The 14,416-nt window shown below is 32.1% G+C and overlaps 1 protein-coding gene across 2 annotated transcripts in view; it reads left to right on the top strand.

The window, feature by feature from the left end:
- Positions 1–14,416, top strand: part of Phkb (phosphorylase kinase regulatory subunit beta) — a 200,897-nt gene that overhangs the window by 24,869 nt on the left and 161,612 nt on the right. For both annotated transcript variants that reach the window (XM_047528277.1, XM_047528279.1), the window contains exon 6: positions 851–927. In XM_047528277.1, coding sequence (XP_047384233.1) covers positions 886–927 — 42 coding nt within the window. In that variant the 5' untranslated portion in view covers positions 851–885. The remainder of the gene's footprint in view (positions 1–850; positions 928–14,416) is intronic.

The raw sequence follows: 14,416 nt of genomic DNA, 5'->3' as shown, positions 1-14,416 counted from the left end.
ATAAACTTAAAGAATATCTCATTCCTTCATAAAACTAATTTGTTAAAATATTTTAAATGATATTATATAATTGGTTAAAATGAACATATTTCTGCAGCCATTTACATAGATTTTGTATTGTCTGAAAACAAGACCCTTTTCAAAATGCACTTCCTATTGTTTATAGTGTCCTAGCATAGTTGTAATATCTTGCTTGCCAAATAATTTTCATTTACATATGTTTCAGATAGATTGATATTACATGGCTTCCTATGGGGCAAAACTATTGCAAAGTAAAGTAATTTTAGTCTCAGAGTCTGAAAATAAATCTAAGCCATTACAATGAATTTGAGGATTTTAAAATTTTACCGACAAACCTGGGATTTAATATGAACTAAATCCACATCATCTTTATTTCACAATTTGAAAGGAAATCATTTTTATATAACACTATCAGAGCAAATGACTTTTAATATTAATTCTTTTATTTGTTCTAATTGTTCTAGTTGTACATACCTAGAATGCATTTATGTAATTTATAAATAATACATAAATGAAGTGTAATTTCTCATTTTTCTGGTTGTACATAATGTAAAATCCCATCAGTCATGCAGTCATGTATGTACATGAGGTAATGATGTCTATTTCACTCTACTATCCTTCCTTCCCCCATACCCCTTTCTCTCCCTTCACTGCCCTCTACCTAATAAAGTAACTCTGTTCTTCCCTACCCCCTCCTTATTGTGAATTAGCACTGCATCTCAGAGAAACAAATCTAAATAAGCAAATGACTTTTAATCTTTGCATTTCCATTTATTTTCATAACTTAATTTGTTTCCTTTAACCTTTTACTGTTGCTGATTATTTTCAGATAAATGCAGTGTCACTCTATCTTCTTTAGTGGAAATGATTTCCTCAGGACTCCAGATTATCTATAACACTGATGAGGTATGTATGATTCCCAAATTCTCTCCTATTAAATTTCGTCTCGAAAGTGTCATTTGTTTTACATAAAGCGAGTTATTCTTGAACAGATAGTCAGATAATGAATTTTGGATATTGTATCCAAAGGTCTATATTTTCAATGCACAATACACTTTTAAAATGAGCATAGTATATGAGATGGTAAAACTTAACTCCCATGAAGGTTCTATTTCAGATATTTTGAAATAAAATGTGCAACTTTCAAAAATTTTTAGTAACAATGAGAGTGAAATAACGGTTGCAGATTTTCTCAGTTATTGTCTTTTTTCACACCATTGGTTTTTATAACATCCATTTAAAAGTGGGAAGATACTTTTATCATATTATTTATATTTGTAGGACCTCAGTAGGGTTCTTCATGTTTTTCAAAAGACAAATGCCATGTTCTTTTTCTTACTAGGAAAATTGAAAAGGATTTATATCCCAAAGTTGAGAAGCTTTTCTTTCATAGGCACTGATGCCTGGACATGTAGGCATACATGCTGACACACTGTGAAATGTGCCAGAGTGGCAGCAGAAAAAGCTTTTGTTATTCTAGATAGTACACACAGTGAGAACTCTATCAAAGAGTAGGTATGCTATACATTCTTGTTGTTCCTCTCCTGTCCTCTGGGCAGGGAAGAACCATTATATCATATACTAAACACAAAAATAACCACTGAACTGTGCTGAGGGTGCTTGGAAATAGGTACATGTAATTCTGCTCTCTAATAGTTTATAGTCTTGTAAAGTAAGTTGGACTATTAAAAAGTGAAGGTAAATAAAGACAAAGCAAATAATAAATTAATAATAGCCTATTGTGGTTTTTTATTTTGGTTATCTTTTGATTCATCAAACAACTCTGTTTTATTTTATTCAGATACTTAGTTTCTGTAATACTGCATATTATACTATTCAAACATTTGAGTGGAGCTGAAACTGAAGATTCATTTCAATCTTAATGAGCATCCTAAAATATAAAATAAATAAAAGAAGTGTGCCAAGAGAGAAGAGTTTCTAGAACTAACCTGTTTAGCTTCTCATTTCTTTTCACCCATAGAAGTTTCAAGGCATTGGGAGACAAATGCTAGGTCCCTGTGGAACACGTATGATAATCATTTGTAATAAGTGGCAACGAACATTGTTGGTTGCAAGTGATTTCACACTGATATTACTTGAGGCAACATGATGGTGGTGAAATTGCATTAGTTAGCAGTGGCTTTGTTTTGTTTGATATTTCAGTTTATTTATTTATTTTTTGGGGGGGGTGCTGGGGATCGAACCCAGGGCCTTGTGCTTACAAAGCAAGCACTCTACCGACTGAGCTATCTCCCCAGCCCCTCAGTTTATTTTAGAATTTATTTTCTACTTCATCAACACCTACTTTAGTTTTTTAAATCTTCATGTGTCAATGGCCATGTTTTCAAAAATATGATGCTGTTTTAACCTTTCCATTGTTTTATATGGCTTATGTATACTTAAGCAATTTTTAATATTTGTATCTAAACTTTTTTTTTTTTTCTTGACCTTATAGTTTTTATCTGGAGCATATCAAATATTATGTAGCTAATACCAATAGCCTTTACTGACATTCATGTACACAAACACAAAAATGAAACGTATATGCAATGTACACATTACATTGTTTTTTTTTTTTTTTTCCAGTGCTAGGGAAACAAGTACCACTGAGCTATATCCAGCTCTTTGTTTTTATTTTGAGAAAGGATATTGCTAAGTTGTTCATACTGGCTGATAAGCGTGTGATCCTCTTGCCTCAGCCTCCTGAGTTGCTGGGATTATAGGTGTATACCACCACTCCCAACTCACTTTTGTTTTTTAATACACTGTTTTCCTCCCTTTTTGCAAGTCATTACCATATCTTTACTGATTCTCTTCTTCATAAACTTTGTATCCACACAGTAGTTCCTTGAGGAGAGGTCCATTTCCTTAGTGGAGTAAAAAGAAAGTTGATGAATATTTAAATATTAATTTATGATGTGTGAATATTTTTAGGATAGCATAAGGAGAAAATAGAAAACAGATGAAGTATTTTAATTAGTATTTATCAGCAGTCCTTTCAGTAAAAGAGCATTTGAAGGAAGACCTGAATGAAACAAAGAAACAGGCAAACTTATGGCGAATACTTCAAGGCAGAGGAATAAAAAGGGTAGTCATCTGGATTGAATTGCTTGTGGCAATTGAGGAATAACTAGAATGTATTCATAGTTGTAGTGGAGTAGATTATCAGAGAGTGGTGGAGGTTACTTCTGAGTAGCCAGGACCACGATTAGGATCTGGGATTTTATTCCAAGCATGTAGTAATGATGTGGGATTTTTGGACAAAAGTGTGTTAAAACTTGAGTTATGTTTTAAAGAGATAACTTTGCTTTGTGGAGAATAAACTATAGGAAAACAAGATTGAAATAAAGAGGATCAGTTCAGTTGTTTTAATACTCAAGAGGAAGAATGATTATAGTTTAGACTAGCATGCTTGCAGTAGAAGAGTTTCATTTTATTTGTAATATATAGGTAGAGTCTGAACATTTAACTTATGAATGGATAAGTAGTGTGAGAGAAAAATACTTAAAGATCACACCACAGTTGTGGATGTGAATAACTGGTTGAGATTAGTAACTGACATAATAGAGAACATGAGAGAAGACATTAGGTGTATAGAGGTAGTATGAATAGTAATCAGAGTTTGGTTTTGGAAGTGTTATATTGGAATTGCTTATTAGACATCAAAGGAAAACAATCTTACAGATAGTTGGGTAGCCTAGTCAGTTTAAAAGTGAGGACTGGGCTGGAGGTATGAATTTTAGAGTTAATAGCACAAGATTATATTTAAACCCATTGAACTAGATGGAGCATAAGTATAGCTGAAGGAGGGAGGGACTGAATCCTGGACACATCAGCATACCAAAAAATAGTATGACTATCCACCAAAGGAAATTGAAGAGGAAAGGTCTGAAAAAGGACAATGGAGTAAACTAGAAGCCAATGGAAGTACTTTAAGAAAGAGGGAATAATTATCTAATAATGCTGACAAAGAAGGTAAGGCCTGATAATTGAGTGTTGTTTTTAGCACTGTTGTTAGTGTAGAGTGGCCATATAATTCATCTACAAACCAAAATAGTTTTGAAAATGAAAAGGGAGCACTATTAGTATTTATTTCAGGATAATAGATGTAAATCAGGATTGTGCAACCAGCATCACTAAAGTCATTGGTGAACTTGTGGGAAAGGTTTCTTTGGGAACAGCAATTTTGGGGGAAAATAAGGGAAACAACTTTTTTGAGCAATTTTCTTGAAAAGGGAGTCACAGAAGTGGGATACTAGCTAGAGGAGTGTGCAGAGTCAGGGGAGGATTGTGTTTAGAGGTATAGATATAAAATTTAATGGTTTGGAACACACACACACACAAAAAAAAAAAAACTGAAAGAGCAAAGTTCTTGAATAGGCAAAGTGTGCTGAGATATATTGCATAAATGGGTTGTTTTTTAGCTATAATCCCTAATGGTTCAGACAGTGTAATAAGGAAAGAATGTGAATATAATGTAAATGTGTGTTTGCACTGTAATAAATGCAAAGGTTGATCTTATTCTGATTGTTTCTATTGGCTTGCTGAAATAGGAAGCAAGAACATCAACTGAACATGAAAAGGGGCCCCAGGAAACCAAGTGTGCAAGAGGTTGAAGAGGGCTTGTGAAAATCACATGGATGTGTGATTTTCATTGGAAAAGAATTCTAAGAACCATTTTTGATAGCTAATCATATGATGTTATGATTGAAAACTTGACTTCAGTTACTAGTTCTTGAAATATGTGGCAAAAACCGTTTAACCCAAACCAATGATTTTGGAATGCTTTAATGTCTAGAACACTCTTAGGGTAGTCATCTGAAATGTCATATAGAAGAAATTAGTGTATGGCTCTTTGAGCTGAGTTTATTATGTATCACTTGTTGTAGAATCTTAACTCCCTATATGCTATCATTATTGAAATTTACTTCAGTGTACTAGAAGAGTCCAAAAGACCAGAGAACTCACAGGACTCAGCATGTAGTTATAGTCACTGGCTAAGATTTATTGCCCTGAGTAGGATACAAAGGAAAATCAGGCATGGGAAAAAGATGCATGGAACAAGGCCCAGAAGAATTCATGTGCAAACTTCCAACAGTCTTCTCCTCATGTATTCATACAGATCATGCTTAATTCCTCTGCGTGGAATTGTGATAACACATGGGAAATGTTTCTACTGTGAAAGATCCTTAGAGACATGTTGCCCAAGGTTTTATTGGGGAGTGGTCACTTACACACTCTCTGCCTAGTATATACCAAATTTTAAACTCCCAAAAGGAAAGAAAGCAATTCTTTGTCATAACAACTGTTTATGGTGAAATATTGTTTGCATTAACAGTTCAGGTACATTAAACAACAGTTGTGGCTTAATAAATTATTCATTGGTCCTGTTTATGAAAGGATATTTTATTATGTATTAATTACAGAATTTCATAGCTTATGTACATAAATGGAAAAAACTTTTAGATGTTATCCTCTTTAAAAATTATAATAGGCTAATCAGCAAGTAAAACAGTTCTAACACAAATCAGAGTATGTATTATCATTGTTTATTGGAAACCCAGTGGTAAAATTATGTGAAGATTAACCCAGAAACCCCTTGTATATAAGCAGTGTTAAATATTTGTGAGAACATCATTATTCTTCAGTCGGGATCATCAAATGAGACAATGCAATTGTATCAAGTTTATGGTGAAGCCATTTAGTGTTTCAGAGACTTTTATTAACTTCTTAAGTATTGACCATTTCTCAGGTATCTTGGCTATAGGATCTTCAAGTTGGTGTTAGCAGAATTTCAATGATACTATTTCATTTAACTGTGTTTTAAAATGAAAAATTAAAACAAATTTATTTATGAAGGATAATTTTTCTTTGTTTCTATGACCTTTATTATATATATTTTAAAGAAAACTAAAATGTTAACTCACAGTGTGGTTTATATGAATATTCAAAGAACTATACACTTCCATGTATGATTAATACTTCTTTCACTAATCTTAGCTCCCATATATAACTAACCCACTATGTTTTTTTTTGTTAGATTGGTGTTTGTATTTTACAATAATTTTTTCTTTTTAACTCTAAATCCTCAAATATTTGATATAAAGTTCTTTTTCACCTCTAGGTTCTATAATGACTTCCCCTTTTCAGTTCCTGAATTTGGTATTTTGTGGCATCTCGTTTTCATGACTGGTCTTTCTTATGTTTTTTCAGTTTTATTAGACTACTTAAAGAGCCAGTTGTCAGCTTTTTTGAATTTTTTCCATATTTTTTGTTCATTCATTTCTGCCCATACCTTTTTATTTCATTTACCCCTTTACAAGTTCTTAATATAGAAGCTTAGATCATTGATATTCTTTTTTTCTTCTGATATATCACTTAAGGCTTTATATTTCTCAACTTTCTAGCTGCAATCTAAGTTTGTTGTATTTTTATTACCATTCAGTTAAAAATATCTTTTAGCTATCATTATTATGTTTTTTAGCCAGCTATTTATTTTCAAGTGTATTGCTTGATTTCCAAACATTTGGTTACTTCTATTTTTAAAATATTGATTTTTTGTTTATATCTACACTGTCAAGAGAACATACTCCATATGTTCTACTCCTTTCAAATTTGTTGAGATTTACTTAGCATATGGTTATTATTGTTAAATGATTCACATAAACCTGACAAGAATACCTTTGGGTTCAGTGTTCCCTGTGTATTAATAAGGTAAACTGGAATGCTATTCATGTCTGATCTACTATTAAATTTTTTATCTTTTGTATTACTCATTCTCTATATAATTTTTCATTTCTCCATTCTATATTTTTATGATTTGTGTATTATGTATATATGTATATGAATATACACGTATGTATGTAATCATATGCAATTGATGCATTTGATTTGGGATTGTTACACTTTTTGTTGAAATGGAAGTGTCCCATTTCAAGTGCCTTACAATTTCTTATTACTAATCTACTCTGGCTAGACCAATTTCTGTTGGTTAGAATTTGTATGGTATGTCTTTTAATTACTTTAAAATTTTCTATATTTTATTTGTGAGGTGTATATTTTGTAAACATCACTTTGTTTTTAAAACCATCCTGGCGATATTTTAGTTTATGATTTAATTTATTTATACTTATGTAAATATTGATGGATTTTAGATTAAATCTTTCATATTTCTATTCACTTGTTATTAGTTCAATCTGTTCCCCTTCAATTTGTACCCCTTTTTTGTCCTATGTATATGTCCTTTTGGACTAATTAAATATATCCTTACATCTCCCCTCCATTAGCATATTAATTAGACTTTCTTTTATTACTCATAATAATTACTTTAGAAATCACAATATACAACCCAACCTTTTAGAATACTAAAGATTTGTACTTTGAATATTTCCAGACCATGCAAGGTCCTTAACATATTTTAGTTTTTGTTATTGTTTGGATATGAGGTGTCCCCCAAAAGCTCATGTGTGAGACAATGCAAGAAGGTTCAGAGGAGAAATGATTGGGTTGTGAAAGTCTTAACATAATCAGTGAATTAGTCCCTGATGGGATTAACTGAATGGTAACTGGAGGCAGGTGGGGTATGACTGGAGGGAGTAGTTCATTGGGGCATGACTAGGGGTATATATTTTGTGTCTGGAGAGTGGAGTCTCTCTCTCTGCTGATGATGCAGGCTGCTTCTCTCTGTGGCCGTGGTGTTCTGCCTCACCTCAAGCCCCCAGGAATGTAGCCAGCTTTCAATGGACTAAGATCTCTGAAACTGTGAGCCCTCAAATAAACTTTTCCTCCTCTACACTTAGCTGGTTGGGTCATTTAGTCACAGCAGCCAAAAAACTGACTAAAACAACTCTACATACCTACTTGACATTGTGCTATTATTAACATTTATTTTAATTGTACATATATTGCAAACTCCATAAAGCATAATATTACTGCATATACAACAATATAGAACTACAACCATTTGTATACATATGCCTTCAGATGTACATTGCTGATGATTATTTTTTGTTCCTAGGATAGTCTATCTGGGATTATTGTCCAGTCTGTAGTTACTGTTTTTCTGAAAATGTCTATTTCAGTTTAAATTTTTAAAGAAATTTTAAGGTTCATGTTTATTTTCTTTCAAAACTTTAAATGTGTCATTACATTGTCTTCTGGCTTCAGGTGCTTTTAAGAAATCTGCTTCAGTTCTACTGTTGCCTGTATGTAAACATTGTCTTTGGCTGCTTTAAAATATTTTGTCTTTATCATTGATTTTTATAGTTTACTACATTCAAGGATATGTGGTATTTGTCCTTGCACTTACAGAATTTTTAAAATCTGGAGATTTATGTCTATCATAATTTTGGAAGTTCTCACCTATTATCTACTCAACTTTTCATTTTCCTTTTACATCCACTTACCTGTAAGTCCTTGTCAATATCTTTTGACCACTTTTTATATTCTTTTCACTATCCTTTTTATTCATTTTACTTTGATTTGGAATTTTTACTGGCTTATCTTTAGATTGACCAACTTATATGATCCACTGTGTATAATTGTCTATTAAGTCCATCTAATGAATTTTATATTTTAGGCATTCTGTTTTTTCAGTTTGAAACTTGCATTTGAACCATAATAAATAAATAATTTCATTTAGTGCTTTAGATTGATGTCTTCTAAGAAATTCCCATTTTTAAATTTCGTTTTAGAACTTAACTATTATTATAATTCTATGTTCCATGCTTAATTACTTCAATATATGGATTATCTGGAGATCTGTTAATATGATCTGTTTTTTCTTATCATTCTTGTCATTTAATCTTGTTTTCTTGCATACCTGTTGTGCCTGGTAACTTTTATTTTTTAATTCTGTGCTTTTGTTATATTCAGGGTTATGAAACTATCCCCATAGTTACTTTTGAACGTTATCATCAACCCATGAAGAAACATGGAACCCAGTAGCAACCATTCTCAATTTCTCCCTCCCCCTTTCCTTGACAATCACTAATCTGCTTTCATTCTCTGTTTTCATTGCTTTTTTTCCTTCAAGTACTGGGAATTGGACAAATACTGTACCAACTTAGCTACATCCCACACTTGTCCCCTTTTAATTGTATTACTTGTCTTTTAATTATTGAATTATAAGAGTTTAAACTTTATGTAACCTGGGAACTAACTCTTATCTGATATATGATTTGCAAACATTTTCTCCTATTCTGTGAATTTAAGGTAAAAAGTCACTTTATTTTGATGGAATCCAGTTTATCAAAATTTTCTTTTTTTACTTATACTTTGTGTCATAGGTACTTTTAATGTCTTCCAGTGAAGTTTTGTAGTTTTCAATATATGGTCCTTCATTTATTTAAAATTTTATTTCTGAATGTTTTACTTTGTATGCTATTGTAAATGGAGTTTTTAGATTTCATTTTCAGAAATTCTTTGCTAGTGTATAGAAATGCAGTATTTTTTCATATTAATCTTGTATCCTACAACCTTATACATGTTTAATAGTTTTTTAAAAATTCCTTCTTCTATTTAGAATATAATATCATTTGCAAATGGTGAAAGTTTACTTCTTCATTTCTAATATTATTAGCCTTCAAATCTTTTACTTCCTAATTTTCCTGGCAATACCCTTGTTATGGTTGGATCTGGACTATTCCCTAAAGGCTCAGAGGTGGGGATTTGGGAAGTAATTGGATCATGAGAGCTCTGACCTCATCAGTAGATTGATCCATTGAAGGATTCATAACTGAATGGACAATTAGAAATTTTAAGAGATTAGACCCTAGTTGAAGAGAGTATATCCTTGTGGGTAGGGCCATCAGCAATTATGTCTTCTCCCTAACTCCTTCCTCTTTCTGCTTCCTGGCTACAATGAGGTTAGCAACTTTATTTTATCATATCCTTGCATCATGATGTCTTTGCCTCACCACGGGCCTAGAAACATGGAGCCATCTGACTATGGACTGAAGCTTCTGAAACTTTGAGCCAAAATAAAACTTGTTCCTCCTGTATATTGATTTGTTCCAATGATAAAAAGCTGGTCAACAAAATCCTCCAATACAAAGTTGAAAAAGAATGGTGAGAGCAAAGATCCTAGTCTAGTTTCTAATCCTTGAGAAAATCTTCAAATCATTTATCATTTAATATGGTGTTATGTGAGTTTGTAGACACCTTCCATCAGATTGAGAAAGTTCCCTATATTCCGAGTTTCTTGAGTATTTTCATCTTGATAAGTTGTTGGATTTTTTCAAATACTTTTTGTATATCTGATGAGAAGATGTGGTTTTTGTTTTTTATTCTATTCATCTGAGTTATTTCTTGGTTGACTTATTTTGAACTAACAAAATATCTGGAATAAATCCTACTTTTGATGTATAATTCTTTTTATATGTTACTATATTTACTCATATTTTTGAGGATTTTTACACCAATACTCATAATAGATATTGGTATATAGTGTGTGTGTGTGTGAGAGAGAGAGAGACAGACAGACAGACTGACTTGTCTGTCTGACTTTGGTATCAGAGTAATAATAATGGTCTCATACAATGAATTAGGAAGTGTTCCTTCCTCTTCTGCTTGTTGGAAGAATTTGTGAAGTGTTGGTATTCATTCTTCTTTAAATGATTGGTAACATTTATCAGTAAGTTAGGTAGGTCTGGTCTTAATTGGAACATTTTGATTTTTTTTCAATCTCTTTACTCATTATATATCTATTCATGTTTTCTGTTTCTTCCTGAATTATTTCTGAAGTTTGTGTCTTTCAGGAATTTGCCCTTTCATCTGTTTTCTAATTTGTTGTCATACATTGTTTATAGTATTCTCTTTAAATTCTTTTCCTTTCTCTAAACTTGGCCCCCTCATTCATTTCTGATTTTAATAATTTGAGTCTTATTCCTTTTTTCCTTGATGAGCCTTGCCAAAATTCATCAATTTTGTTGTTCTTTCAAAGAATCACCTTTGGTTTCTCTTTTTTTTCTATTCTCTATTTTATTTGTCTTCTAGACTTTATTATTTCTTTTTTTCTGTTTTAATTTGTGTCCATTTTGCTGTTATTTTTCTTGTTTCTTGAGGTGGAAAGATAGATTATTGATTTTAAATCATCTTTTTGAATAAAAAGTAATTTAAACCTATAATTTGCCTTCTATTTACTGCTTATGTGAATTCTGTTAGTTTTGGTATGTGGTGGTTTTGTTTTCATTCATCTCAGTGCATTTTCTAATTTCTCTTGTGACTTCTTTTACCCATTGGTTATTTAGTAGTTTGTTGTTTAATTCTCATGTATTTGTGAACTTTCCAAATTTCCTTGTTATTTTTTTATTTTGTCATATGGTACCACACTTAATTTTTATAAACTTATTTTATTAGAAAATTATTATGGTATATTATTTAAATATGATTGTTCTCATTATTGCTTTTAACTCAAAATTCTATTTTATTCCCTTTAATAATTTATTTCTCTTTATTGATTTTGTCAATTCGATATCTTTCTCAGGGGTTCCTTTAATTCCTTATATGTGCTTTCCTTTATCTCTTTGTGTTTAAAATAGTTAGGAGTCTTTAGGTAGTTTAATGTTTGAGCTTCATCAGAAATGGTTTCTGTTCATTTTTTTTTTTTTCACATGTGCTCCTCCTCCCCAGTTTATGGTGGTATCATTATTTGTATTTGTGGTGCTACCTGTTGAATAGCTGTCCTGAAAAATTTCTGTGAATTCTGTATGGTTTGTCATATATGACCTTTGAAGTCTTTGCTCAGTTAGCTAAGCGATCAATGATTGAACCAAGATTTATTTAATTACTTTGAACCTATAAGTCTCCAAGCCCTCATAGTTATCCTCTGTGTTTTGGGGACACAACTTGAAAGCTCTCACATTCTGTGCACAACTCTATAGCTTTACTTATTATTACAACACATGACTGCCTGAGACTCTCTACCATGTTAGAACTAGACAACGAAATGTCTATTGTCCATGCATCTTCAGGAATTGAATGAATATCTGCTTTATGCCAGGCCTTTGCCTGATATGAATGCTGTTATAATCTGCTGAATATTCGTACCCATTTTTGAGCAACATGTTAAGAAGTTCTTAGAATTCAGCTATTAACTTGAGATTCCTTTCACTTCATTGAATTCTCAAAATAAGGCAGTAAATTTATACTTAGGTTCAAATTAATATCTTTGATTTTTTAAACTAAAATCAAATTCTCAAGTATTTATACAGAAATACTTGTGTAACTTTGTTCGATATGTAAGCTGTTATTGAGTAAACTTAAGTTTATCATATTTGTTAAAAATTTGTCCTGTGATTATCTGTAATTTATATTCCAAACTGGCTTTTCCATAATTATACTTCATTATAACCTGTGAATTAATATTCATCCTCTGGAATGACTACAATGTCTTAAATGAACAGGTGCTTATTTTTCTTGTATAATAAGATGCCTGGAAATGGCTAACAACCTGCATTGTCAGTTTTCCTTTTTTTTTTATTACCTCAAATTGCTAGTTATAAAAAGAAAACAGCCAGTTTCGATGGTGTATACCTGTAATCCCAGCATACAAGAGGACTGAAAGTGAAGCCAGCCAGTGAGACCTTGTCCCAAAGAAGAAAATCTCTGATCTATGGAAACTAAACTACAGTAAAGCAGGGCAGAGGCCGGGGAGGTGTTGGAGAAGGGAAGTTTAGTAGATTAGACAAAGGGGAACAAAAGGAAGGGAATGGCGACAGGAATATGAAATTCAGTAGAATAAATCTAACATAATTTTCCTATGTACACATATGCTATTACCCAAGTGAACCCACCATTGTGCCCATCCACAAGAATGGGGTTCTAAACACAATAAGATATATCCTAAGCTTGTATAATTTTATCAAAATGGATTCTACTGTCATGTATAACTAAGAAGAAACAATAACAACAACAGAAAAAGGACTAGGAATGTAAATCAGTGGTAAAGCACCCCAGGGCTCAATTCCTAGTAAGCACCCCCCCAACAAAAAAAGGTAATTAGAAAGGAAAGGTTGGTTAAATGGGGAGAGGGTTGTTAGCTACTTTTAATCAGAGGTAGCCCTTTTTATCAGAAATATCAAAAGTCCCTAACAGACTTCAGTTCATGCCTTACTCACCAGAGCTATTATGAGGCCCCCTGAAGTTGAGCAGGGAAACTGGGAAAGTGTGTATCTCTTAGTCTTCATGAGACTAAGAGAAATAAAATGTTAGCCACATATGTAATTTAAATTTTTCTAGTAGCTTTGTTTAAAAAAACAGATGCAGGGCTGGGGAGATAGCTCAGTTGGTAGAGTGCTTGCCTTGCAAGCAGAAGGTCCTGGGTTCAATGCCCAGCACCGCAAACAAAAAACAAACAAAAAAACCCAAGCAATATATTTTTAATAATATTGAATATATTGTGATATATTTATAATGATATTTCAACATTAATATAAAAGATTATTAATGACATATTTTACATTTCCTTATTTGTGCTAATGCTTTAAAATCTGGTATGTATTTTGCAGTGGAAGCCCACCTCAATTCTGAATAGCTTCTTGGCAAGTGCTCAAGCCACATATAGCTAATAGCTACCTTATTTACTATTCACAGTTGTTTGCCTTCTTTATCCATTATTTACAATATATTAAATTTTCATAATGCAAATAAATGTCCAGGAATCAGGAAATTTTTCCTTGAAATATTATTTCATTTCTTCCTCTTTTCTATTAAGAGAAAGCCTGTGCTACTTCATTTTGTTGTTGTGGTGGTAGTGCCTTTTGAGATTTAGTGTCTCCTAAGCCATTCATGTACACATCAGTATGTGTTTGTAGACAAACAGGCAAAATGTTAATCCATTTCAAGACTGTTGTTCTGTAGAGGATCAATTGTGTCACCAAATTCATTGTCTAATAATTACTGTCATTCCATGTCCCTCTCCCAGCTCCACCCTGCTTTGGATTTCTTTAAATTTCTACTTTCTCGAAATTGCTTATAAGACTGTATTACATTGTTGTTCAATTGGTATTATGGTTAAGATGTGTTATTGAAAAATTTGGATGCTAATTATTACTCATTAGTGGTCAGTATTTTTTGTAATGTTGCATCTAGTTTGGGGTGCAGTAATTTGTGGTTTATAGACATTACAGTGATTTTGGATATTTTTGTATTAAAAACATCGAGCCTTGGAGAGCTTATGTCAGTTTAATGAATAAGAATGTACCTAGAAATGTTCACACATAAAAAGATATGGTTGGTACAGATAATCTCTTGAGGAGTTTTCCAGTCCATTTTCTGAATTTTTTAAAATTACAACTTATTCTATTTTTGTTAACTAAACACGCAAAATTTTACTCCTAGTTTTAATTGTTGTTAAATTGGTGTCCTGCTTTCAGGATAATACTATAACCTGGGG

The sequence above is a fragment of the Sciurus carolinensis genome, chromosome 16, assembly GCF_902686445.1.
Source record: "Sciurus carolinensis chromosome 16, mSciCar1.2, whole genome shotgun sequence".
NCBI lineage: Eukaryota > Metazoa > Chordata > Mammalia > Rodentia > Sciuridae > Sciurus > Sciurus carolinensis.
This window is presented reverse-complemented; position numbering and strand designations above follow the sequence as displayed.